The sequence below is a fragment of the Leptosomus discolor genome, chromosome 7 (assembly GCF_034619465.1).
Source record: "Leptosomus discolor isolate bLepDis1 chromosome 7, bLepDis1.hap2, whole genome shotgun sequence".
Taxonomy (NCBI): Eukaryota; Metazoa; Chordata; class Aves; order Leptosomiformes; family Leptosomidae; genus Leptosomus; species Leptosomus discolor.
In genome coordinates, this window is record NC_141397.1 from 64,282,923 (window position 1) to 64,310,540 (window position 27,618).

A 27,618-nucleotide genomic window follows, 5' to 3' on the forward strand; every position below is an offset into this window, starting at 1 on the left:
AAAAAAATCTTAGGGGTTCTCTTCTCACACAAGTAGAGGCATGGAAATTTTAAAATACATTTGCTTAACTATCTAAGCAACAGCTTAGCGTATTACGAGTTAAGGCTCACAGTTTTACCATGTTTTGATGAAACAAAGGAAGCACAGGAACTAAATACTTTAAGATAACAGACATAAGATGGCAAAAATAACAAACTCTGCAGTATAATTCTCTAGAATGATTTCATCTTACATGACAAAATAAGTTCTGCCAGCAATACTTCTAAAACTGAACCAGAACTAACAGGAAGTCAGCAATAAACCCTAGAAGAACGGCTGAGCTTAAGCAGGTAAGACCCCAATCTTCTTGATCTCTGCTAGCACGTGTGCTCCTCAGAGAGCTCTCCGTTTCTATGAGGTGCCATAGGAAATGAGGATTAGCAGTGACCGAAGCCAAAGCCACAATTATACTGACATAGCGAGTGAACGCTGCATCGCTCCCAGAAGGCATGAAACCGTACCTCTTCGGGCCATGAAAATGGACAGGCACTGAAGTGCACAGGGACTCTGCAGCGCAAGTCTCACAGGGACAGGTGGGAAGTGCAGAACACTTAGGAAAATAAAAAGGCAATTGTTTTTGCCTACAAACAGGTTTTCCCTGCGTTCGTCAAAAAACAAGGCTTCTTTCTCCCTCAACTGAAAAGCTTAAGGAAGGGAGCGACCAACACAATAAGCAGAGAAGAGACTCACTTGATCTTTTAAAAAAGGCATAAGACGTAATTTTAAGAGGGGGGAGGAGTCAAGCATTTTAAACAGGAAAACAAAAATAAGATTATTGATTCAGTAAAGTGAAGAAAACTTAAATAAATAAGGCTAAAGAGATCAGATTCATAGCAACACCATACAGTGAGAGGCCAAAAGTATGGATTCAGGAACCAAAGAAATTATACTAAACATCTAAAAATTACAAAGGAGGAAAAGCACCGTTCCAGTTCCCATATAGTCGCTGCACGGCAAAGGCCAGCACTGCCTCCGCGCGCTGATACCGCCAACAGATGAGCGCATTCCCTTGAGGGCCAACTCGCTGTAAATACACCAGCCATGAAAAAGTTCCCACTTTGGCCCAGGCAGCACATAACGTCACTGCTTATGTAACCAAGAACTGTTTAAGTGTAAAATAACCACAGATTAGGTCCAGCCAAACTACTTCCATGCTGTTAGCCATATGACTATCAAAAGCAGGATTTACCCAAGCCTGCTCTCTACTGGGACAAAATTCCCGCAAAGAACAGTATTTCCTGGGTAGAAATGGTTTAAAGCATATAGCTGAAACCCTTATGTTTTACCTAAGTACTAAAAGCAAAGACTGTCCTTTGTTACCATTACCTCGGGCAGACACGCACAAGAGGATGACTCCCTGAATTTTGGAAAACAACAACATTTTAATACATTCCTGGTTAAAAGAAAAGCCTCCCACAAAGTGTGCAAAGGGACGCGCTGCGTCATACACAGGCAGAAGTTACACTCTTCGGGGACTTGTTGGCAAGTACTCCCAAAACAAGCTGCCACTTGAACTTTCCCGCTCACCTACAACCGTTGTAAAACGGCAGACGAGCAAGGGCCAGCCTCGAAGCAGAGGCCCATCACCAGCACTTTCACAGCACACTGCAGAGCTGCACTTCATGCCACAGGACTTCATTTTCCAGTATGTTACCACTTGAGCAAGACAGCTGTCTGTTTTCTTGGCCTATAAGGCCCAAACCCTAAACTACTTGTTTGAAGAACACTTCACGCCGTCTTCCACAAGGCCTGTATCAAATCCCAAATACGCAACAGGCTCTTGACAGTGGAAGATAATTTCATAAAGCAAAAAAGTAGACTAGATTTGCTACTCGGTGTAGAACAAGCTGCAGTACATTTCCATTTGTAACATGAACAAATTCACCTGCATGTTACCATGAGTTACTATTAAAATACCTTGCGATACACACAGAACAGGAAATAAAGATATAACTTTATGAAATGGAGCTACGAGAAGTCATCTGTGCCAAGAATTCATCAGTAAGCAAGGACTAAAGTCCAGAGATCAAGCAGAGAATAAAGATTTTTCTCTTTTATTACTGTCGAAAAATAAAAACAATCCCTATTATTCATATTAAAGCAAGTCCTAAAGTGTTCAAATTATAGAACTACTGGAGAAAGAAAAAAAAAAAAATCAAGCTGGAGAGTAGACTGCCAGCATGCACATCCCCTTCCCCCCAAACCGACACACACAAAACACCCACCCACCATGCCAAAGGTTAAGTCATTTAGTCAAGTTCAAAGATCTTCAAAGAGTTCTTAGATCCAGATAAGCCCATATGTTACCAAAATTTTGTGAAAAGCTATTACTTTCCAATCTGCTTTTCATGTCTAAGTTACAGAACACACAGATGCTTGGCATCACTCAGTATCCCTAAATTCTCACACCAGATAATCAAGGCTCACCAATAACTTTCCTATCTAAAATCCTAAGAAACGTCTTTATTCCATCAACACTTGGTCCACTTGTAAAAATTGAAAGTATCCATAAAAGCCCATTCAGTTACTGCACAATAAGTGTTAATTTGCTAATTTCTTCACAGGTAATCAATTAAAATGTAAAATATTGGATAAAATTAGTTGCACTAAATTTAACAGCTGCTCCATAAGCATAATTAGTTTCACAAGGGCCATATGTATTCTGAACAGAGACAGAGTTGAAACAAATAAGCAGATTTTAAAACAAGTTTGAGGAAATCTGGATTTAATTAGCAGGTGGGCACTACAACTGCATAATGTTTTTATACATTTATATTTATGAAGTGACAGAAGATCTAAAGGCTTTTTAAAATGGCGTTTATTGTTTGAATGGGAACTGTTTTGCTGCATGCTAAAGTGATTTAAATCCTTATAGCTCTGCTTTGAAAAAATCATAAATGGTGAAAGAAAACATGTGGAAAACTGTAAAACTAGAAAGAATTTGCGACAAAAAGCAGATACACATACCATAACTGAAAGGAAACTACACTTAATTAAATGTACACTACATCTGGAATATCAGCCTAATAAAACGTGAAACTATTAATTTTCATTGTTCTGAAGGAAATGAGGTCAGTGTCGTTTAGTATTTCCCCAATTATATTGCACTAAAGCATTGAACTACATCTTATAGGTACGAGCTAATCTTTTCAAAACACTACAATTTGAAAACAGTCACCAAGACAGACTTTTTTAAATGGGAAGAGGAATTAGAGCCCAAAACCAAGACAGCTCCAACAGAAGAAAGCAAGCGCTCTTTCTGCGAAGGTAAGTTTTTGAAAAAATAAGCTATTTTGTTGGCAAACAGCAACTACCACTCAAATCAAAGTTTCCGAGATGTCCAGTCCTTCCCTGGCATTCTTCTAAGTAGCTCTCAGCTGATACTGTTCTTATTACATGATGATGATTATTATTAGCTCGATAGCCGCAAACAAAACCCAACAAATTCATGCCTCTAATACTTTAGCAATAAATCAAAAGTCTGGGCAAGAACAATGAAACACAACTGCATTGCATCAAACCTGGATATTCATATTGGTAATAAAGACAGAGGGCAAACGCACAACTAATTGCGGCAAAATGACATGTTCTCTTTCAAAGCATATTAAGAGAAAGTTTCTTGTTTAACTCAACTTCACTACCAGGAAAAAAAAAAATAATAATAATCACGGTACAAGTTTTTGGGGAAGGTAAAATAATTTCAAGCATCAACTGCAGTTGGTCAGAGTGTAGAAGTTATTGATACTATAAATATATTTTTAATGAGAATGTGGCTACCTCTATGAAACGTTTCAGGTCACTATTAGTTTGCGATTTTAAAAATGCATGCATTTGAGAAAGTTAAATATAGACGATACGTATGATAATATGGTTTCTTTGTTTATTGCTAAATATAAGGCGAGTGAAAAATGAAACCAGGCAGAAGCAGAGTCAGCTTTTAAGCCTGAATGAGACTGGTGCTAAGAGGAAGAAGAAGTTGCTTCAAGCCAGCAGTTTAGACAGTCGGTAAGTGACAAAATAGAGGGATATTAAAGACAGTAACAATATCATCCACAGTGCCAGAGAAAAGCAAGATGAAACATAAACCATAACTGGGACAATCAGGAACCCTGTTTGCAGAACTGAGAAAGTGGATTCACGAGACACAGGCATCAGCTTAGTTCAGCAACAAACAATTCTCCACCTATAAATTACGTTCACATAATCAAACATTTGAGGAAGTAATCCTCAAAATTCCAGTAAGATGTAATGAAAAAAAAAAAAAAAACAACAACCAAGCAGTTGCTGAAAACTTGGCATGCACAGTAGATAAATGCAGCCAGACAGAAGAACAAATAGAGAAGACACTGCTTTAAGTTTTGCTTTCTCCCAAGCAGTCCGTTTGTCACTAATCTAGTTCTCCAGACTACCGCCTTCTGGTCTACCTCTTCTCACTTCCAAAGAATCACAGAACATCAGGGGTTGGAAGGGACCTTGAAAGATCATCCAGTCCAACCCCCCTGCCAGAGCAGGGTCACCCAGAGCAGGTCACACAGGAACGTGTCCAGGTGGGTTGTGAATGTCCCCAGAGAAGGAGACTCCACAGCCTCCCGGGGCAGCCTGGAGCGCCTTCCTTGCCACAACGCCTCGACCATCCTACAAGGAGTCTGCTGACGGCAGCCGACAGGCTCCCGATGCAGTGCCGACAACGCGGCGATCTCCGCTTCAGCGCGTCCACGTCACCACAAAGCTGTTGGAAAACCTTACAGGAGATCAACAACTGGGTGAAAAAGAACTAACTCCAGAAACACCCAAAGTTCACTGAAACTGAGCTTTTGTGTCAGCAGCCCTTGGCTTAGAGACTTGCTCCTCGTGGAGCTCAGGCAGAACTCGCCTAAGGAACGAGTGACAGAAGAGGAGCTGACTATGACCCTACCAGCTTTGACAAAAGCCTTCACAGAAAACTACAACCAGAAAACAGACTCTACTAAATAATATCTGAAAACCAGAAATATAAATCACAGATTAAACAGCTGCTATTCAAGCAGGGAGATCAACCATTTGTTTTTGTCGACGTGCCTAACAAAGCCAGTTACACTGACCTGTAGGGAACTACAGCCTGCTTCCTCCACCAAACGGCTCGCTTGAGGAGCATTTCCCTGCATGCAGAAGCGTGATCTGCTTGAGAAGGCCAGAGGCACACTACAGGTACGTATGGAAGGACATAAATTAACTGCAGGGTTATTGGATACACGTTACTTTTGCGTGCAGCACAGAAAACCGCACGCACTATTTTTCAACAGGCTTTTTTTTAATGCAGCAGCAGGATTGTGGGAGCAGCTGTGGCCAAAGGAAGTGTGATGAAGTGTGCTGGCTGGGATTTGGGAAGGGAGAACAGCTGTGTGAACAGCTCCCACTGATCTACTGGAATTGCAAACTGCTCCACTCCATTAGCGATGGCAGGAGGGGATTCTCTGCCCACTTTATCCCTTTAGCTTACGCAGAGGTCACTAATTGCCCTAGATATAACTGGTCCAGAGGAGCCGAGGATCTTTGGCCTCATCTTATCGGGGGGACACAAGTTGCGTCATTCATTTCCCTTGTTAATCTGTGTGAGGACCCCGACCTTGCTAAGATTTCACCTCAAATTAGGACCGTCAGTTTAAGAACACATCTGTTTTTACATGCAGTGATTTTTCTCTCACACCTTTCTTTTCTTAGATACTGCCTCAAACCAGGACTTTTCTCTAACCCCACATTCATTAGCCATCTCATGACTGGGCAGAAAAACCTAGAATTTAATTCTAATAACCTGCAGGTAATAAAATAACAAAGAGACAGAAGTTAGTACACTGGCCTGGCTATTAAATAAACTGAGAAGAAAGCCACCCCTCCAATTCCCCATCCTTTCTCATCCAAAGCAGTTCTAGCAGTCTTGAAGTTCTAGACTTCAACGGCATAAACACACACCCCCCTACACAATGAGGGCAATGCCCAGCTGCATGTACACGATATATAAACTTCCACGTAACACCAAAGTTAAGGCTGATAACAGAAAGTAATTATTATTCCAGTAATCTGCTAATAAAAAAAAAAAAAAGCTCAGATGAGTTGAGAATATCCCGTTTATCTTCCCTCATATGAGTTTAGAAGCTGCTCAACCGCCAGGTGAGGCAAAAGCAAAGCAGTTGTTAGTTTGCCACACAAAGACACCAGCGCGAAGGATTCCTTCCTCTCCTAACCAAATCCCAGAACTGTCGCTGCTTAGGTTGAGGAAAAAGCAATTGGAAAAAAAAAAAAAAATGGGCTGCAGGAAACTTCTGCTCCTTTAGATTGGATAATCCTGCAGCAAAGACATTTCACGTCTTTTTCGTATTCTTAAAAAAAATAAAAACAACAAATGGGAAAACTTGAATTCGTTCTAGATGAACGAATAAGGTAACATTCTGTTAGCAAGTGAATTCGTCAGGCTTTGTAATTAACTCATACATACACACGCAGTCATTCTATTCTTGATACAGCTGGAATCTATTTTAAAAAACAAGGGTCCAGCTTACTTTCAGGACTCTCAATAAACACACCAAATAACTCGTTTCTGCACCGAGCAGGCATTAGTGACTCTGCATCTGCTATGGCAGGAAGATCTGGATGTATCACACAGCCACGAAAAAAGGTCAAATTCATTTTCCAGATGGAACCACTACCCAGGTAATTATTTGTTGTAAATTTGACAACACCTCCGATATTATGTTAAAATGTTAAGGAACATAAATGAGGAGATTTCAAGGGTGAATTTTTTTACTTCCCTGGTGCCTCTGAGAAGTTCAAATTAGTTACAGCAAGTGCTACTCTTCTGTCTCTCCTTGACAAGACCACTGGTTTATGTTTTGTGATTGTAAAATACATAAGATTGCAGCCCAAATCACGATTCGAGCTTAAAGATGCTAAAATATTTACACATACTTACATCCACAAAGAGATTCCAGACAGCCTAACGGAATTACCTTAAGAGATGCTTGAAACCAGTTTACACCATGGGGCAGTAACTGTTCTCATCAACTGCAAAAAAAAAACCAACCAACCCACCCAACCCAAAAACCCACCCCAGAGCATTACAGCACCGTCGCTGTCAACACGAGGCGCTCAAATCGGCAAGAAGTACCAGCAAGACCGATCCCCAAGCGAACCAACAGAAAAACAAGCCATCTCAACAAGCCTCATTCTTCAACACCGCAGCAAGCTACAGTACCATTTAAAAGGCCAAAACCACCCCAAAAACCTGCTTAAAGACAAGATTAAAGCCTGTGCTTGTCCTTAGGAACAAATACCTAATTTAAAAGACTGGAACTACTGAGACAGACCCAGTTCACGTGGCGAAGAGGTCTCAAATGATGCTTTGCAAATAACACTTCGATGAAAACCTGTGTGTCTGCTTTCACTTGACTGGTAACAAATGAAACCATTACTCACAATTCAGAAAAACGGAAACTTTTTCCTTTAATTCAGGGATAATCAGACATCTTGGGTTTAAATTCTACGAGATGTAAAAAGTCTGAGGTATTCTGCCTATATTTTTTTACCACAATAGGTTTATGAAGCATAGAGAAAGACTTTCAGAATACCATCTTGTTCTCCCAACTTGAAAAAAAATCAAACTTTAAGGTACTTAATGAAAATGGCCATAACTTGACTATAGAATCAAGTCTCTGAAAATTAAGTCATAAAAGGGCTTTAGAAACTCCTGAAGCACACACACAAAAAAGGAAAAATGTATCACACTGGACTGTCGATATCTTTTGAAGACACAAGATAAAACAATTTGTCTATTTTATTACCATTTTCCAATGCACATTGCAAAGATAATTTTCTAATTTCCATGCAAGCTAGATGCATATTACTTCAGTATTTTGGATTTTTACAAACACAAAGTAGATCGAGGAAAGCATGGCCTTTTTTCAGCATTCTCCTAGATGAATACTGAACAGCTTATTTGCCGGGGACTGATGAAGAATACCTGACAGGCTCACCGGCCACAAAATCTACTTTACTGGAAGTTATCACCTATAACCCTGTTGCGTCTTTCCCAAACCCCAACTCTAACAACTAATTAAAAACTCCAAGGAAGGAGGGGGCAGAAACTCTGAAAATTTCACTTCGTATTCTTTAAAAAACATATTAAAAACAAACAAAAAAGTGTTTTCATCATGCAACCTGCAATCGTTACAATCGTTACACAAAATATTGTAAAATAAAACATAACAAAAAGAGAAACAAAATCTAGATCGTTTTTTTAAAAATACATAGAGCAACAAAGCTGATTATTATCCTTCAAAATGTATCATGACTGTGCTGATCAATTGATGATACTGATCACAAACTAGCTGATATTAGTCGCAATTCAACTGGGCAGTAAAAAATCAATTACAATGTGATTTCTACATACCAATGCCTTTGTTTAAAAAAGTTTCTCAGTTTTACCACGGAATTTTCTTCTAAGCTTTGCTTTTTGTTTAAAACGTAAAATAACAAAACCTCACAAAACCACAGCAAAACCATGAAATAATTACAGACCAGCACTGCATGGCCTTCCCGAACCTGCCAGAAGCCGGCAACAGCAGCTATCCCATGCTACACTCACCTCAATTTTGAACCTGAAGGCAAGAATTAAAATGTAAACTGTATTATTTCCATCAGCGAGAATACTACCAAAATGGTGCAGTCAAGCCAACTCTGAAATTGTTGAGGAGGGACCTATTGTGTCCCTCAAAACCTCCAACAACTCTCTTCCCAACAGCTACACCACAATTCCCAGAATTTTAACGCCATTATGGGGAAGCTGGAGGGGAGGGAAATGGGACATAATGAGATTTCAGAACTGGAAGGTGTAACGAGTATTAAGCTAACAATGGACTAAAGCAAGGAAAACTTGCCTGCCACGCAGGCACCCATCTCCCCGTGCCAACGAAACCGCCAGCGGCTTGCGTTTCACGGTGCTGGCAGTTGTTTCGCTGGTGTGTGTGTGCTCTCCATGCCTCTCCAGCTTTGGTTTTTCCCCACCCCTACTGTTTCCTGCTGCAAATCAAACCACCAAGTCTTTGGGGCTGAAATTCTACTTTGAACACTCACCGGTACTGCAGACAGCACACCAAGAGCTCGATCCCCATCTGGAACGTTCCTGCTATAAGTGACATAAGGGTAGGTTGACTAACCACAGGCAATCAAGACACTGCCACTCCCCAGAGGAGATTACATCACCTCTAACAATCTATTGTACTTCACGGTTGCGACTACTAGAAATGTGGTAACTTTGGTACCAAGCTTCAGTTTCGTAAGATGCACCAATCCTGAGATCGCATCAGCTTACTGTAAGTTATGTTCTGAAATAAGGTCAAGACTTCATTGTATTATTCAGACAATTCGATCTTTTTAATTTAGCTGAAGCACGGGAATACTCCATAATTCAGGTACTTTACCACAGTCTTCAGGAAAGCTTTCATCAGAATACTTGAGATCTTACTTCATCCTGTTGCCTGACTCACAACATTCAGACTTCTAATGCTCCTGTGAGTAACAACGCATCCCAACAACCCCGAATTATCACCCCTCTCATGAAGTGGCTCTACTGACCTGGACTGAAGAGTCTTGATCCGCAATCTAACGCACTTTTGCAGTCTGCAGCTAGAAATCTGTTGATATACCCTGATTTTAGCAAATACTTGCTCATTGGGTCTAGCAGATAGGACAATCAAAGGTGTAAGGTGTGTGACTGTGCAGATATTTTGTCTTTATCCTCTAAATCAGATACAACGAAGGACCCCACCAGGCTAGGTCGCTGTGTGTGTCCTCAGCAAGCGGCCAAGCCCTATAACAGCACTGCCATACACGCCTCCCTTCCGTTGTATTCATGTGGATCCTACTGCCTGCCTCGTTTTGATTTACAGGATTTTCACCAGTAAATTTAACAGTTTAACTGAAAAAGAGGACCCTTATATTCCAATTTGATAGTTAAAATTCTTTAAGTCAGAGGAAGAATAACCATCCGACTTGAAATTCGTAACGGAGAATAAAAAGGTAATAATTTAAATTGAAGGCTTGCTTGAAACCCGCCTACATTTCCCATTTCTCAGACGTTATTTCCCCTTTGCTCTTCTAATGCCCTATCCAGCAGCTGTTGTTCGCCTGCCCATTGGAAAATAAGATCCACAGTAACATTACAAACAAAAAACATGTAAATTTTTGTACTTTCACATTTTTGAGGAATGGACAGTTTTCCAAAAAAAAAAAAAAAAAACATCCTTTGAACTTTTCACAGACAAACAAATAAAGCGAAAGATTCAGGGCAAGAACAGCATTAACAACTACTTGGTTCTTTGTTCTGTCATTTGTTTGTTCTGTCATTTGTTTGTAAGTTGTAGCATACAGCACCACACTCGGACAGACCAGAGCACCAAAAGCAGCAGTGGGAAATGACACCATTTGGTCATTTTCAACTCATTTTCAGAAGGGGAAAAAGAAAAACCAAACAAACCAAGAGTTATTTAACATTCCCTAATCCAAACCTTAAGAAAAGCAAAATGATGTTGATTCCTCGCCAACAAGTCTCCCCTTGCCTGGGCAGCTCAGCCCGAGGGGGGCTCCAGCCAAGACAAAGGGAGAGGAGCCACGAGGAACGCAGGACGCAGACCGCCACAGCGCCGCTTTCAGAAGTCACAGCTGAAGAGGGACAGGACATTTGCCTCCATGAAGCTGATTCCTCTGGCTTGAGGAAGGGGCATGACTAATTTGCTCAGAGTGTGAAATTTTGTAATTTTTATTTCCTGCCTCTGTTGAGCCATCTACCTGAAAAAAAAAAAAAAAAAAAAAAAAAAAAAAAAAACCACAACCAAAATTTTCTCTTCTCTGGTTTAATAGGAGAGTCAGGTCCAGACATATTTTGGAAGCTCTCACCAGAAAGGGAACAGCTCTACCTACAATGAAAACAAGGTGTTTAATTAAATTCTTCTGTAATGTGCATTTTATTTTAAAATAAGCTAAAAAAGATTCATAAAATCCTGACAAAAGATCCTTTCCCAACATACTTTCTTGGCTCAGAGTCCCCACCTGCCCTAACACTACAATTTTGAATTGTACACTGTATTTTTGTTATAGGATAAAGCATCTGTACTTAAACTGTTAAAATACAGTGCGCTGAAGAGTTCACAAAAGATTAATGACTTCTAGCTAGCAAAAATTGCATTTGGTTAGTCAAAAATGAGATACAAATTTATAAGCTACCTGTCAATGAAAACAGGTCAGTTTTGGGTTGTTTTTTCCTGTGCGTTGGGAGAAAATACATCTAGACTCCATTTGCTGTGAATGTCACACGGCACAACAGAGGTGACCAGTGCCCCGACGCCGGGCACCCTGCAGAGGAAGAGCACAACATCCCTTCAGGGCAGCACACTCAAGCCACGTCAGCAAAGATGACGGCTATAGGACAGAAAAGCCCAGAGCACTGGGAAGCACTGGCCAAGGCCGCTCAGCGTTTCAGGGCATTCAGTACAAGGAGAGAATTTACAGAGCGAGGCTGGCGAGGGGGTCCGCCCGGAACCCAAATTCCACACCAATGCGTTGATGTTGAAATTTGGTAATGACATAAATGTACGTTTGAAGTGCTCGCTGCGGACAGTTTCAGGCCCGACACGATAGCTGTGCTTAGGCCGCTCTGTTACATCAAAGGAGAACAGACTCATCAGTAGTTACGATTTCAATTAACAGCAGAATTTCCAATACAACCAATCAGAACGTTCAAAAGCAGATTAAAACTGTTGTTCCACTCTAAAATGCATTTCCTAGTAATAATGATCTACAGAACAGCATTTCCATTTCCACGTATTGGACAGGACTTCATAAAATAAAGTAAAATTCCTAATGAGTATCAGTAAGAAAGGCTATTTGTACTTCATGTAGTTTTTGTCTTTAATATTTGTTTACAAAAGTGATCTCTTCTCAAAGATTACCACCATAAAGGCCTCAAAATCAAAACAGTTTTAAAAGATTTGAAAGAACTCTGCAGGTTCCCATAAAGATTAGTTTATATTTTAGTTTATGCGACCACAATTCACTTGCTTTCACCCCTTATCTGTTATTTGAACTAACATTTCATGAAGAAACGATGTTTTTTGCTTTTTTAAAACGAGCAACTGTTGTCAATCAATCTTACGCTTTAACCATAATCTGAAATTATTTTTTAAACTTATGTTTTAACATTAAATTACTAGAACCACATTTTTTCCTAGCAAAAATGGCAAAGCTGACCTTTATTTTATTAGCCTACAATTTGCTCACCAGTGTTTTCTTAAGCTATATGAATGGCTTATGTTCGCTGACAACACCCCACAGATGGTTATGATTATGTCCAACAGGACGACGCGCTCACTGAGAACTTTCACAGACGCTTACCTAATGGGATGTCACATTAAATCTGACACAGTAAGATAAAATAACGACGTACTAATTACAACACCTCAAAAAGGTCATTTTCAAATGATAGTCGCAACGTTTCGAACGCAATTATTGACAGCACCGGTGCACTCGCATTCACGTAAGGATGAGGTTTTAAACAAGGGCGATCGCCACGCAGCTCGCTTCTGCCAGAAGATGCCCTTGAACGTACGTAGCTGTCAACATCTTGGAAATAGATGCCCCTAAGTACAAAACTCTGGTAAACGTCAGAATTCGATTTGACTACTGCTCGCTTCCTCTCTTAATGCTTAATGACTAATTCCTCAGAGATACCCTTAAAAGCCCTAAAATGTCGTCCTTGGGTAGAAACTTTCACTCAGCAATCAATCGGGAGCAAATTAGAGGATTGTGTTGAAAAGTACCGCGCTGTTTAAGCTAACAAATGAACGAAGAAAGGTAGTATATCGGAACATATGCCACTACACTGAAGTTGCTAAAAGGGTCTGTTGGAAGAATATTTGGTTTCCAGTGAAGCTAATATGCTATAAGAAGGGACAGTGATGAAAGAATACCAAGTCATATGGAAATCCAAATATAGTGACAGACACAATTATTTTACTAATTGCTAATGAATACAGTCAAGTGGCTTCAAAAAGCAAAACTTTGCTTGGACTACTTCAGGTTTTGACCTCTGCAGCAGCAAATGCATTTCAAGCTGAAGCCCACCAAAATTGATTAACGGCGCCAGCCAAGGCCAGCGTGTAGTTGAAGCTTTTTTCCATCTATCACATGGCCCCAAGGATAGTTAAATGAACCTTAAAATGGCTACAAACAGCTCAATGACTACACAGACTCCTGCCAATTAGAAATAATTAGGCAGTCATTTTGGTGGTAAGTCTTTTTAAGTGCATACATAATGATGCAATGATGCTTATTAGCGATCTCATATGAGCTATGCTCAAACAGCCTGGAATAATTATGCAACTATCACAAAGCCTTGCACATCTCTGTACTTCACCTTAATGCATTTAAAAATCCACTTCATTACCTCCAGTAATTAATCCTCCATTAATTGCAGGAAAAGCCCAGTTTACCGTGCTTCGTTTCTAATTATCTTATAAATAGTTATGGTTCTAATTAATGTGTTCATTAAGCTGAATATCTTTCTCAAAGCCATGCTCAGAGCAAAGGTTCCGCTTTTGAGAGAAAAAGCCTAACTAGCCATAAGGTGAGGCCATTTTGGTTGTATTTGCTTTTATTTTAGTATATTCAACCTCCTAATTGGCATTTAAAATCTAATTTGGAAGAACTTCAAGAAGACTATATAGCAGAAAAATAGGAAAAGGATTTTCTTTTTTTTTTTTTACCCGTTCTCCAATCAAGAGGCTTAGAGCTTTAACAGGAAAACTTTTAGCATATCTTTTTGATATAGACTGGTAACAGATTTTCAGTGCTATGCCACAGATTAATTTAAATTCTATTACAATTTAGCTTACCCCTGCATGTTCCCATACTAGAGAAGAAAAAACTAGAGAAGAAAAAACTAGAGAAGAAAAAACTAGAGAAGAAAAAACTAGAGAAGAAAAAACTAGAGAAGAAAAAACTAGAGAAGAAAAAACTAGAGAAGAAAAACCAGATATCTAACCATATATGCATAATTTAAAAAAACACCCCATACTACTGCCCTTGCCTTCACTTCTAGGATATAAATCAGCAGTACAGAATGACAGAATAGCTGAAATCAGATATTTGAGCCGAGCATAATGTAACCCTTTAAAGTCAATAAGAGTTTTTCCGTTTGCCTTACCAGGAATTGATATGATCCTATGAAAAACACAACTGAAGAGTATCTTAAAATTTATGGATAAGGAAACTCCATATTGAAAGCAGATGTTTCACAATATTGTGGAGGTATGCATATAAGAATTTGCAGAAAACTTAAAGATTCAAAATGAAAAAATTCTACAAAAGTACAATCAAAATATTTAATTACAGTTAATAGTAAGGTATGGATATTAACTTCACATTTTCTCCTAGATTTTATTTTTTAAAATATATACATTATATTTAAATACATACATCTCTCTCCAGCTACACTACGCAAAAACAAATAGAAGCGTTCACGTTTTTTCCTTACACAATCACATATTTAACAAAATACTTTGCTCAGTTACTCAAACACTATTTTAACAGTAAAAGGACAAAGGCTCTACATATGCCTGAAACCAGCAAAATTTTTTTGTAATCTCTTCTTCCTGTAACACCACACCTTAGTAAAAATCTGGAGTCGCTGACATCAAGTGCACCTTTGCCACCGACTCCGATAGGGCTGACGTTTTATACCAACAAACCTGCGTCAGGACCAGCTGAAGCTTTATCACCCAGACACATTCTTGCTCTTGCACTTCAGGGGGACACAGCGCCTTGCCTTTGCGACTGGCCCCACTCCCTGCTCGCAGTGCCTTCCCCCAGCTTTAAAACGGCCTCTCCACCCGATCTCAACTCGAACAACCCGGGCTTGACTCCTCTTTTCCCCAAACCCCCACTCTCCATAGGTGGGCATCTCACCCTCTTCTCTTGCGCCTCACTAAAGGAAAGCAGGAGAGCGCTTTCAGGCAGGTCAGCGCACCGAACCATCCTGAAGCACACGTGTGGGGGGAGAAGAACAGGCGCTAAAGGGCAAAGGGACAGTCAGGGAAGCGTCACAGCGCCCCAACTTTAATCAGCGTCATCTGGCACGAACTGCCTCCCCAAGCACATTTGGTCACAACAGCAACAAAAACTGGCAGCTGCCTCTCTGGATCTTGAAGTACCATTGATTTATATGGGATAAAATTTGTTTGTACCAAGGTACCAAACATACCGTACGCAGCAGCTACTGTCCTGCTCACGAAGACAGCAATGCCCTGCTATCACACAACAGCTTCAGCTGAAATCCTGGACAAAAGCAGCGATCAAAGAATTCCAGGGCAGGTATACTGATGTATACAGAAGCGTGATCATTTCTTTAAACCAAAAAAAAAAAAACCCAACAAAAAATTCACCTAACGCAATAGTCAGCAACTCCCATCTCTGCCCCAAAGATGGATTTCGAACGGCGTGCAGCTAGGAGCAAAGAACCACAACACCCCGACACAAAGAGCTCAGGCAGGCAGTGCTCCCCAGGTCCTCACTCCCACAAAGCTCCAGGCTAGCTTCCAGCCACAGAGGCAAGACGTTACTGATGAACAACATCCTATCTCTCTATTAATTAAGTTCTCTCTGGGCCTGATACACTTCTAGCCACACATTTAACCTGCAGCTTGAAGAGGCACAGCACCAGGCACAGCGTACTTCAAATGTTGCTGACCCCCGATCCAAGACGCCTTGTTTTAAGAACCAAGTCTTGTCACAATTGCCCCCCGTGTAACTTGAGTAAAATAACACAAGAGTAATATTGAGAAGGACTATGGTAACCAATCTGTTAATCAAGTAAACGAGGCAAGGAATTTGTGGAAGCAGCAGTAAAACCCATCCTAAAACCATGGTGAACGGGGAAGCTGAATGAGGGCGGCGCACGTCATCGTGACTCTGGCACGCGCAACCTCAGCAGGGCCGACAGGTACATTCAGCAACATTCAGGCTGAATTTTTTAAATACATGGGGCTGACAGCTACTTGTGTTCTACTGTTACAGGGTAACTGTCACTCTTGCCAGGGTTTTTTCAGATTCTGATGAGCCCCAAAGATACAGCACAGCACTTTTTCACCAGAAATACCTGGTTTTCGCCCGCATCTTTTTAAACCAGATTCTGTTACTGTCATGTGTTGTTAGAATTAGACAAACAAAAGATAGCAATAAAGTAAACACTAAAATGCTTTTACAATTTTGTGTTTTCCATTTTGATAATCACATTCTAGAAACCAACACTGGAACCAGCAGCAATTTACAGAGCAACCAACGACGGTCTTCTATTACCAATGCATCTTTAAGACATCTGCCGTACGTTGCTTTGCATAGCTGCTTCTAGAAACATGAGCTCTGCAGCAGAAAATAACAGATTCTGTTTCATGGCCTGGGCTTTGGTAGCAGAGAAAAAGGGGATTAAAAAAAAAAAAAAAGTAAAAATACATAGTGGTTCAGAACGTAGCCACATCAAAATCAAAAAGCCTCCACTAAGGGGAATCACGTTCGTCTTGTCTTCTTGAGTACCTTTTCCCACACAGAAAACTGAAGCATACAGAAAAAACACAACCCAAAAAAATCACCAACCTGCAAATACGCCCTTTCCCAAAGGGAGAAATAAGAGGTTTTAGAAAAATAAGCAGCTGTACTTAAAACACATTCTGTGTACAGAACACCTGGACTGCTTTAGAAAAAAAGTTTACACGTAATTAGACTCAATACTTAGCTCTAAACGAACAGCACTTATGCATTCATATCTTCTTTAAGGCTTTTTTTTTATATACCAATGAAAGGCATCAAAGCAACTGTCACTAGCAGCTCTCTGGCCTTATTGATAACTTAAGGGCCCTTGGCGTTGCCTTATGAAGTTTAATTTCCCAAAGCGGTCAATTAGATCTCGGCAACGTGCTCATTGGTGGCTTATTGCTCTAGGATATCGTCAGCGGTACTGCTTCACCTCTGTGGTTTTTTCCAGTATAGTCATGTAGACAAACTGTTAAGTTCCTTTTGAAAAAAGTCAGCTCTTATAGCTAAAAAAATATTTTTAGAGACTATTGGTGACACAACCTCTAATGCAACAGGATCCTAAATAAAAACTGCAGGTTCTGATTTACTGGGGGAAAAGGAAGAAATAGATCTGACGGTACCATCCACAGAAAAACTGAAGATCACATGAGCAAACTCAGTAATCTGAATTTCACTAGTCCTTCCCTGCCCCAAGCCTTTATTTGAAGTTTAATGAAAGAAATACTACAATATCTTAATTAAATATACATTCAAATGGACCAAAGACCTCAAAACACACATCCCTTTGATCTTCCTCTCTCCTATGAGCTTTTATTTTCTTTTCAGGCCGATGCTCTTCTAGAAGATTCTTCCTGAAGTTGTTCCTAATCAAAACTCTACGTTGTGGTCTATCAGAAGCTATCCATTAGTGTGTGCTAACCAAAACAGATACAGCCTGGACCTGGAAGGAAGTTTTGAACACAAGTTAGTATAGGTTATGTCTTCATCCAACGCTTGGTATCAGCTTAAGATTTGATAGGCCAGGAATTTTAGTTTGGAAATTAATACCACCCCACTAAAATAACATGATCCACGGAAAAAAGAGACTCACTGAAGACAGACCCATTCCTATTCCCCGTTCCAAGTCAGGCAAATACAAAAGCATTCAATGACGACACTGTCTGTCTCTTTGCGAAGTCTTACAAACAACGTTTCACTCTGCAACTTCGCCTCTTCACTAAAATATTTCCTACCGAGGGTTTGGATTGATTTTTTTAAGAAGATACTAAATAAGGAAGTTCTCAAAGACCAAAAAAACCCTCACCCCTCAGGCAAAAGATGACTGACCCCTTTTGCCACTACTAAAAAGTGAAACCTGCAAAAAGCTTAAGAACTTTTCTTAACTCAATTCTTAAGAAGTTCTTCAGCTTTTAGCAAGTTTCACTTTTTTTTTTTAATACTGCATCACGCTATAAAGAACAGGGATAAACAGCTGATACACAGCAGGGAGTTACAGCTTGCCCTGCCCATGAATAAGTGGCTGAATGAAGCCACGACCTTCTTGAGATCAGCTCAAACCCAACGGCCAGAATCTCCACCTGCAGGGTAAGCGTTGCCTGGTGCTGTACTTGTGCTTGATGCAGCAGTGTTGAAAACGCAGCCAGGAAGGGGTGGTGGGGAATTCTTTTCCTGTAATTCCATCATCACTGTGTCCTAAACCAGGCAATGCAAATTTTAGAGAGCACTAAATTTGTGAACCTGTCTATTCAGTATGTGTACCAACACAGCACGGTTTTAAAGAAATTAGTGGGGTTTTACTTTTATTTATTTAATGACTCTTTTCAATTGCACTTCTCTGCATGACTAGAGGACTCTACCTTTAAATGTTACAAACTATAAGTGCTAAACACAAAGAATTCTGGTGAGATATGAAGGTTGAACACAAGTTAATTCTAGTTTACACAGCTAGGATAATGGCAACTTCAGTCAACAAGGTGCTTTTTGATACCCGAACCCAAGTCTATTCCAAAGCCACCCACAAGAAGTAGGTCGCCCTGCCACAGGACCGCAATGAGCTGCACAGATTTCAATATTAAATCAATGAGACTGGAGGAATGGTAAAGAAAGAAGAGGTAACCAGGTACCCCCGACACACACTGGGGAAAAAACCCCTCCGCACTGATCAAACACTTCCTTCACCGACATCCAGAGGCTCCGTTCTACAAGCGGGGCTGCTTTACACACGCTATTTCCTCTTCTCAGACACGTACAGATGTTCCAGCATGTGCCAATCTAAGTTGAGCTGCGTTGAAGATATTTCAAGGCAGCACTTTTCAGTTTAACGTAAAGGGAAACGCCAAAAGCACTTGGCAGACAATAGAAACAGACTTAAAGGCAATTATAGTGAAATACTCCATCATCGCAGAACTGTACAAAATCAAGGAATAAAGGTCAACATATTTTGGTTAATTCTACTTAAAGCTGCATGAATTAGAAGATTTACAAGTCCCGATGTAAAGTGAGTATTTTCATATACAATTAACTTGCAGAACAATTGCAGGGAAAAACTCTCAAAATATTAACAAGACTCTATCCACATCGAAATTATATGAAATCCCGAGTTTCCCCACTCCACAGAAGCATAATATTCTAATAAGAACTATCCTAATCTTCACCCAGCAATAATTTCAAGATGATATTATTATTCTCATTTCCTTGAATAATATCCATACTCCAGGGCCATTTTCCTTCTCATATTCAATATCATGCATGCTTGTATCAAGATTCCTTTCTTCATATCCTGTCACGGTATCAATCACTGCCTCCTGTCCACTCAATCCACTTTTGATTTATCAGCCGCCGTCTTTCTGGACTCCATAACTCGACCCAAACCATTTTAGCGAGACATTGACAAATAGCACCCGGTATCACATCAACCTGTTCCACTTAGTAAACTAAGAAACAGTAACTGTGACATCTCTGCATAAGTATTCCATCCTATTCCCCAGACTGATGTATATTAATGAGGAGATGGTATTTGAAATGCTTCTTCCACATCAGCATCTAATATGATCAAATTAGGAAATGGGATGATTTATTAAATTCCGTAGAGCTGAAATATTTCTTTATATCACTATATGTGTGGTTTCAGAAAGTGAGCTGTTGCTTTCAATTTTTCCACTGAGGATGTGCCTGCATTTCACAGACGAATTATTGTCTTTAAAAAGATTGCAGGAAGGCGAAATGTTATTAAGCAAATGCTCAGTAAAACAAACTAAATCGGTTTTAAAATTCCTAATTTAATGTAAATCTTGGTTGTTTTGCTGAAATTCAGTTTGTGATCTTATTAAGTCATATTTGCATTGTACTATCTTGCTGTAGGACAGCTTTAAATTTATAGCATTACTAGCAAGCCCCACTTTTTTGACTCTAAAAAATGCCTCTAAAATAAAATAGTTATAATACATACAAGTTTTCCCATCTTCTACAATAAAGTACCAAAAAAAAAAATCATTTTAGGTTACAAACCTACTCAAAATATTTTTAAAACGTCTCATTATCAAAATCTAACTTTTCAAATTAAAACTTGGTATTTCAGTATTTTACACAGTTGGAGCTCTGCAAATCATCCACTCCAATCCAACACCTATGGTAGAGAAGGTATTAAAAAATACATTACAGCCACGTGGACTTTCACCAACATTTTCACTACCTTGAAGAACAAACTCTCTTGATGGGGAGAAAAGACATTATGGAACCCAGAATTTGTGACATGTGCATGACTTATACCAAAAACAAATCCAGTGATTTAAAGATACCATGGAATGGATCCAATATAAAAACAGTTTCCTAGTGTCAGCCCCATTCCCATCGGGATTTAAAAAAAAAAAAAAATTTTTTTTTTTAAAAACCTTTTAAAAAATCCCAGTTGCTCAAGTCCTAAGGGTGGTGCTCAATGTACAACAGCAACGTTACAAACACAAGGTGCAGAGAGGTGATCTTCACTTCTCCGCTATAGCTCATATTGCTGCTTCCCAGGAGAGTCCGTAGATTTTAGTCCCTGCCACCGGCAAGGCAGAAGGTGGAGATCAACAAGAATCCTTCAGCGGGTAACACGCTCTTCACTACCCTAGCACAGGGTGGCTGCTGGCGTTACCTCTGAGCAGTTTATTAGCTAGTTTACATGTTTTCTTCAGTCCTTACCTTTAGAAGTTCCATGAAAACAAGTTGCCTCACCTCAGGCAAAAAGGTTAATGAATTACAGGTGCCAAATTCTTATGAAAATTCCCCTTCAGCGCCTCAAACACACACATTTCCCAAGAACAAACATTGTCTCTTCGCTTTTAACAGCTTTGAATGGATTTTTCTTGTCTGACTGCTTTTTTAATTCATTTCAACTCCTGGTATCCACACCCTCCAACAGCAAGGGCTCCCACAGCTTAATTACGGGGCACGCAAGAACCATCACCTTTCTTTTGACTAGGACTCGCCACCAGCTGACTTGGTTCACCTGATGCCTGCCCCAGCTCTTACATTGGAGGAGGCAGGAAACACTCATTCCTTAATCTTTTCTTTCTTTTTTTTTTTTTTCTCAATACCCCTCCATCATATTCCCTCTTTCCCCCACGACCTCTTTTCCAGCCTGAAGAATCATAACGTGCTCAGTCCTCTCAGGAAAGCTGTCCGTACCTTCGATCGACTGCACAAGCCAGATTTGGAGACAGCAAAGAAAGGCACTATTTAGCATCGCTGCAACTGCCTCGGCGCTAACAAACAGGGGAAAGACAGGCCTCTAGCAGCAGCTTTCTGCAACCTATTTAACTCTTCTCCAGCGAGAAGCTTAATCCACGCTACAGCAGAGAGCAGACTTGGAAAAATTACAATAAAGGATTCAGTGTGTCCTGTTGGTTTTAGGTTGATGCTTTTGAGATGCCAAAAGACCCTCCTGGTCTCATTTTATATTACATTTATATTACATTATATATAATGTTACATTATATTATATATAATTTTATATTCTATTATTTATAAATATTTTCCCTGAAGAGCTACGTCTGTGAATAGTATCATCATTTAAAGCGACACGCAGCTACAGCTACAGCACTGAAAAGCTAGTACATCTTATACCTAAAATATTTTATCCACAATATTCCCTAGCACAACGTGAAATAAACAGCAGCCGTCTTTTTAAAGTTTTTAGGTGCATAATTCCCATATATTGCAATGACAATTAACATCAGTGAACCCCTTGGAAAAACGACCATTAGACCACGCCTAATGAGATCTGCACTTCATACCTATTACAATAAAACTGAGATCTTTAAATCAAGTTATCCTATTTCCTAATGCTGAGCATCTGACATACTGAAAAGCACCTTCATTTTCACCACATTCTGTTGGCATTTCATTGTTTTAAAACTGATTTTGTTAGCAAACCCAGTGGATATTTGCAGGAGCGTTTCCACACACCGCGCAGTAGCTTATCTGGGGTCTACAGCTCAGATGGAAAGTAGGTTCAGAGAGACCAGACAGTTTAAATAACCAAATTGCTACTACAAAGGCACTGTAGCAATAAGTGTCCAGGCAACTATTATAATGAACAGCTGTGAATAAGTCATGAGAGAAACACGCACACGAGAAAGTGAAACGTTCACGTCTTTCAACAACAATTTTTCAACATTTAGAGGCAACAGCTCTACTGATTCGCTATATGAAAATAACGTCTTTAACTGAATTCTTACTGCAGGTACACAAAATTACCTGTCTGAAGATCTGTAAACATGTACCAAAAAAAGCTTTCATTTGCCTGACACACTCCGTAATGAATTTAAATTCAACAGAAAAATGCTAACAGTAATTATGATATCCAGGGATAAACTTTATTTAAACTTTTTTGATTGAAAAATAGACACGCATTAAAAAAAAAAAAAATCGAGCTTCTTTTAATTACAAAAGCATGAAGCAGAGTTTAGAATACAATTTGCACTATCTGACTAAAATTTCAATATTTAAATTGCATTTATTATTGAAAATATTCATTTGTCACCATCCAATTTATGAAAAATTTCAGCACCGTAGGTATCTTTAAATACTAAGAAAAATTTGCATAACTAAATACTCATCTCTTTCCAAGGGAAATACTGATGAGAAAATGACAGTTTAGTCTGATCTTCAGGGAACCACTGTTGTGCGCGGGAGTTACGGAAATCACTGACCAAAAACAATCCACACAAAGTTTTCAGGTGATTACAGCTAAACCCAGGTGACATCAATGGGTTTTGCACTTGGTCAAATGCAAAATACGTAACTTATCTTCAAAACCAACTGTCCTACCGGTGCCATGTAAAGATTTAGTCCATCAAAAGCACAGCATCAAGATCTCAAACTGGGAAGTTTCAAGCGACACAGAGTCTAGACAATCACTTGCAACCATTATTTCTAGTATATTCCAAACTCAGTAACTATTGGGAGATCTTAAATGAACATTTTTCCAGTAGAAATAATAATTATTTTTTTCTAGGAAAAAAAAAAGAGTCTTACCTTCTGGTTCTACTTTTTGATCTCGATCTTTGAGACCTGTAGGATTTGCCTCTGCCCCTTGATCGGCTACGACTGCGTTTTCTTCTAGAACCATAGGACGAACTGCTGCTCGATCTGTGTCTGCGTCTAAAACAGAACCATGCTATTAGCACGCTAAAAATCCCAAACAAAACCAAACAAAAAAACCCAACAAATTAGGACCAAAACCCCTACCAGTTTACTGAAAAGGGACATACAAACCTGCATTTTTTGTGTCATGTTGTAGAAGCCTTAAAGACCAGTACTGCTCTGTAGTAATTCATTCACACACACGTGGGCAGTGCCTGTCTTAAAGAGCTTATACTCTAAAATATACATCCCCAGGCAGAAAAAGGGTAGAGGGAGGAACAGAGGAAACAAATTTAACCAATTTGCCTAAAGTCATGCAACACCTCAAGGGCAAAGCCAGGAAGACAACCCAGCTCTCAACGGCTTGTAGTCCCCTGACCAGCTCACTGGAACTCTCTGCCTCTTTGCCAAACCTAAGGTTGAGGAAACACTTAGAACCCCCATTCCCAGCAGGATTTAGGGTATGGGATAAGGACTATAACTCCAGCGTTAACAACGAAATGCTAAAACATTAACTTCTGCATTGCTACTCTATAAATTATTTCCAGTCATACAATGTACGTACACAAAACGTAAACATAACAATGTATTTTAAATTAGGCACATCTAAAAACGTTTTATGTGTCTACATAGCCTTACAGATTTGTTCTCTCAACTTCTGTAACACACAAGCTTTGTTCTGCTCCCATGCATCAGACCCTCCCCCCTCCTTTTTTCTTCTAGTACTACCAGTAATCAAACAATCAGTGTTAATTTATTCCATTTGAGCTTGGGAGTTTTCTCCCGAGTTCAGTCAGGAGTCAGAAAGGTATCTTCCTTTCCCTCTCCCACCCAGCCTCCTCGTTTCATTTACTCAAAGAATAAATTCTGATACACAAAGGAGAAAGGTGAAAGAATAGATACTAAATACATAAATTAAATCAACTAACCCTAAAACTGGGGGGCAGGGATACCTTCCAAGTCTTAACCTTTCCATCTCCCTAACAGCTAACTAAATAACAATTACAATCCTCGTAAGAGCCTCCGTATTTTTGGCCTTTATTACGTTTGATTAATATTAAAACCTAACGCCATGTAGAAACCCTTCTGTAACTCAGGATGTGGCCAATGTGACGCGTGTCCGTCTAGCACAAGGGCAAAGGTGCTGTGTGACGCACAAGTGGTGCCACTGGAAAAGATCTATAGGGTAGGTCTGAAAAAGGAATGCAATGTTCCTGCTAAACGAAGGTGAGGAACAGCAACCTAAAGAAACTGCTGCTTTTGATTCTTCAGGGCCAGGAATAAATCCAGCAGGACTCCAGCATGTAACAGTGACTTAACTGCCAGGAGCAAATGCCCTAAACTAAGGGCAAAGCAAAGGTGCCAGCCAGATCCTAAAAGCAGACACTTCCGTCTTTTCTGGATTCAATTGAAGTCAACTGGTCTTCGTCCAGACTCTAATCTCCCTTCAAGCTCCGTTTTTATCTGCAAGATAGCCATGCCTGCACTGGACTAAAGAGATTCATAAAGCTGCATGTCATCAGCATATTGTTGGCATCGAAGCCCATGTCATCTCATCGTGTCCCCTAAGGGCTGCATGTAGATGCTAAGCAGAGACAGAAGAAAGGGGGGATGGAAATAAGAAAGAAAGAAAGAAGAAATAAACAAATAAGAAATAATAAGAAATAAACAAATAAGAAATAAGCAAACAAGAAACCCCCCACAACCAGCCAACTTGCCCCTCATGGACACACTCTTCTGCCCACTCATGAAAGGTTTCTCAGGAGCAGTGTCTAACATATTTACAGGGCAGCTAGACACAGCGAGGATTTTCCAGCTCCACTTAGTAATAAATTGACCACCACTTGTCCAGTTTGGCTCCAGCCAGACTGGGAGACCACCAGGACAGCGTACCTGATCTGGGCAGGTACTGAAAGGGGCCTCTGATGAAGGAAATACAGGGTTAGGTCAAGAAAAATTCGGGAGATATCACCATGTGATCTGTGTTCTGAACACCTGGCTGACCACTGCATTCTGCACACTTAAAAACCAGCAAGAGTAACGGTGAAAACCAGCTGTTGCAGCAGCTGGACAGACCTGCTGTAGAACCCCCCTCAGTCTTTTGATGGAAAAAGGCTACCTCGCTGTCTGGACAGATCTACCTGGTTACCTACCTACAAAACAGCCTATAACTAGTCTAATTAAACTACTTCACCAACTGGTATGAACTGTTGTCTGCCCAAAAAGAGATCCTAAATCCATTATGTAGCAGGAGGAAAAAGGAAGAGTTATTTTAGTTGGCCTTTTTTTGGCTGTTTCCATAAGGAAGTTACCTTTGGGTCTGTACGTACACTGGGTTTGTATTCCTGGAGCGGGTGGAAGGTGGTTTGGGTTTTTTGGTGGTGGTAGTTTGGGTTTTTTCTTCAAATGTAAGTGAAAATCTTGCCACAGCTTCCCTTTGCTATAAAAATCCAACCTAGAACTGACTACACAGTGGATTCAAACACTTCTAGCTTTCTGCCACGATACGACAAGAGCTCGACTCACAAGCAACTGCAACAGACAGTAAATTACTACAAATGCACCTTTTCTCATAAGAATGTGAACGAGACTGGAGATCTCGAGACCGCGACCTTGACCTCGATTTCCTTCCAGATTTTTTACGGCTGTAGGTTCTGCTGTCTGAGGAGCTACTTGAAGACGAACGCCTGCGGTGTTTCTTCTTCCTTCTGCTTCTGTTCTCCTCTTCCGTGTCCGAGGAACGACGTCCCATTTTTAAACTAGGTGAAAACAAAAATTCTGACCTGTAAGAAAGTCTCGTGTCTACATCACGTTGTTATATATATAAAAAAATATCTAGTGTGTGTGTCTGTGTGTGTATGCCAACGAACATACCACGACACCATTTTAAAAGCCATCGTGTGAATAGAAAATTTGGGTTGCATGCAAAAATAAAAATCAAGATTTTTAATATGACATCAACAAATTCATGTTACCAAGCAACCTGAAATTTACACTGTCAGCAAAAAACGAATGGATTTATTATGGTCTCAACTATTTGCCGTCAATTTTCACAAAAGATATTTCACCACCATGTAAACAGATCAATGCACTGAGAAAATGCCTCCATCAGAACACGTTTTCATTTGAGCTTATTTCCACGCTTTTGCCTTAGATATTCATTTCTCAGAAATCTGGGGAGTAATGTACAAGATGCTTCTAACAGCTGATATTTCACGTTAAGATGGCACACAATCAGTAGTGCAGCATCTTTAATAGGTTTAATTTACAGTTATAAATGAAGGTCCATCACACTTACACAATCAATAGAACGCAGTCTATCGATTCCAGCTACTGATGACTCACTTCATATGTTTTTAGGTTGTGCAATTAAAATAACGTACATTTTCGTCCTATTTGTCAGAGTTAAAACATGCATTGAGAAAAAAAAAAAATCTACATAGTTAATTTTTAATTAATTTAAACTAGAGTTTGGTTGATTTTGAGTCTCAGTTTAGAGCCACTGGACTTTAAAGTGCTTTATTCCAAAATCAGACCTACCAATACTAAATTTCAGAAATGTTTCTTGATTGCCAAAGTGTTTACTTGGACAGTTTTTACAGACTTTAAGAACAGATTTGGGGGAAAAAAAAAAAAAAAAACAAACCAGGGGGTGGGGAAGCCTGCCATTTATTAATTGTTGCAAAGACTATCTTCTCTGTTTGGAACTCCCAAGAGATCGGTTTCGCCGCTTCACAATTACAGAATTGTTTTACTTCTTGACCTTTCCAGGCTGAAAAAAGCGCATAATGCTTTAAAACTCTTTTTCTCCCCCAGCAGCACCGGCTCTACCCACCCAAGGCTTCAAGACGCCCCTTCACAGACACTTCAGCTACTGGTCAGGAACAGCCCCTCTTCCCAAGAGCAAACAGTTATTGCGAGGCTCCCTGGCTACTTCTGCGCTGGGAAAACAGGAACTCACAATTCTTTAACGCTCATATCAACGGCCAGATCACGGGTGTATTTTGCCACAGCATCACCTGTCTTTAACCAACACCGAGATATTACACCTCCTCACATTCCTAACCCACGCCGGTTGAACCTGTTCGCTTTCTACAGACCAACTTTGGCCGTTCCTCACACCTTTCACCACCCAGGCAGCCGACCCTGATCTCCAGGGTAGAGATTGAAACGGAACAAAAGAGAAACTCACCATTAAGGACATTTATGCTTAAATTCACAGCAGGGTTACATGCCAATACAAGTCTCCATTACGCTAGGCCTTTCAGTCAAAACACATGATTGAGGGGAAAAAAAAAAAAACAAACAAAAAACACGTTTAGCTCCACAGACAAAGTC

At 40.0% G+C, this 27,618-nt stretch overlaps 1 protein-coding gene across 1 annotated transcript in view; it reads right to left on the reverse strand.

Annotated features, from left to right (window-relative positions):
- RSRC1 (arginine and serine rich coiled-coil 1) overlaps nt 1-27,618 on the reverse strand; it is a 168,523-nt gene that overhangs the window by 134,759 nt on the left and 6,146 nt on the right. The window contains exons 5-7 of the mRNA XM_086468617.1: nt 27,242-27,299; nt 25,845-26,039; nt 23,173-23,298 (exon numbers count right to left, since the gene is read on the reverse strand). Of these exons, the coding sequence (XP_086324743.1) occupies nt 23,173-23,298; nt 25,845-26,039; nt 27,242-27,299 (379 nt within the window). The remainder of the gene's footprint in view (nt 1-23,172; nt 23,299-25,844; nt 26,040-27,241; nt 27,300-27,618) is intronic.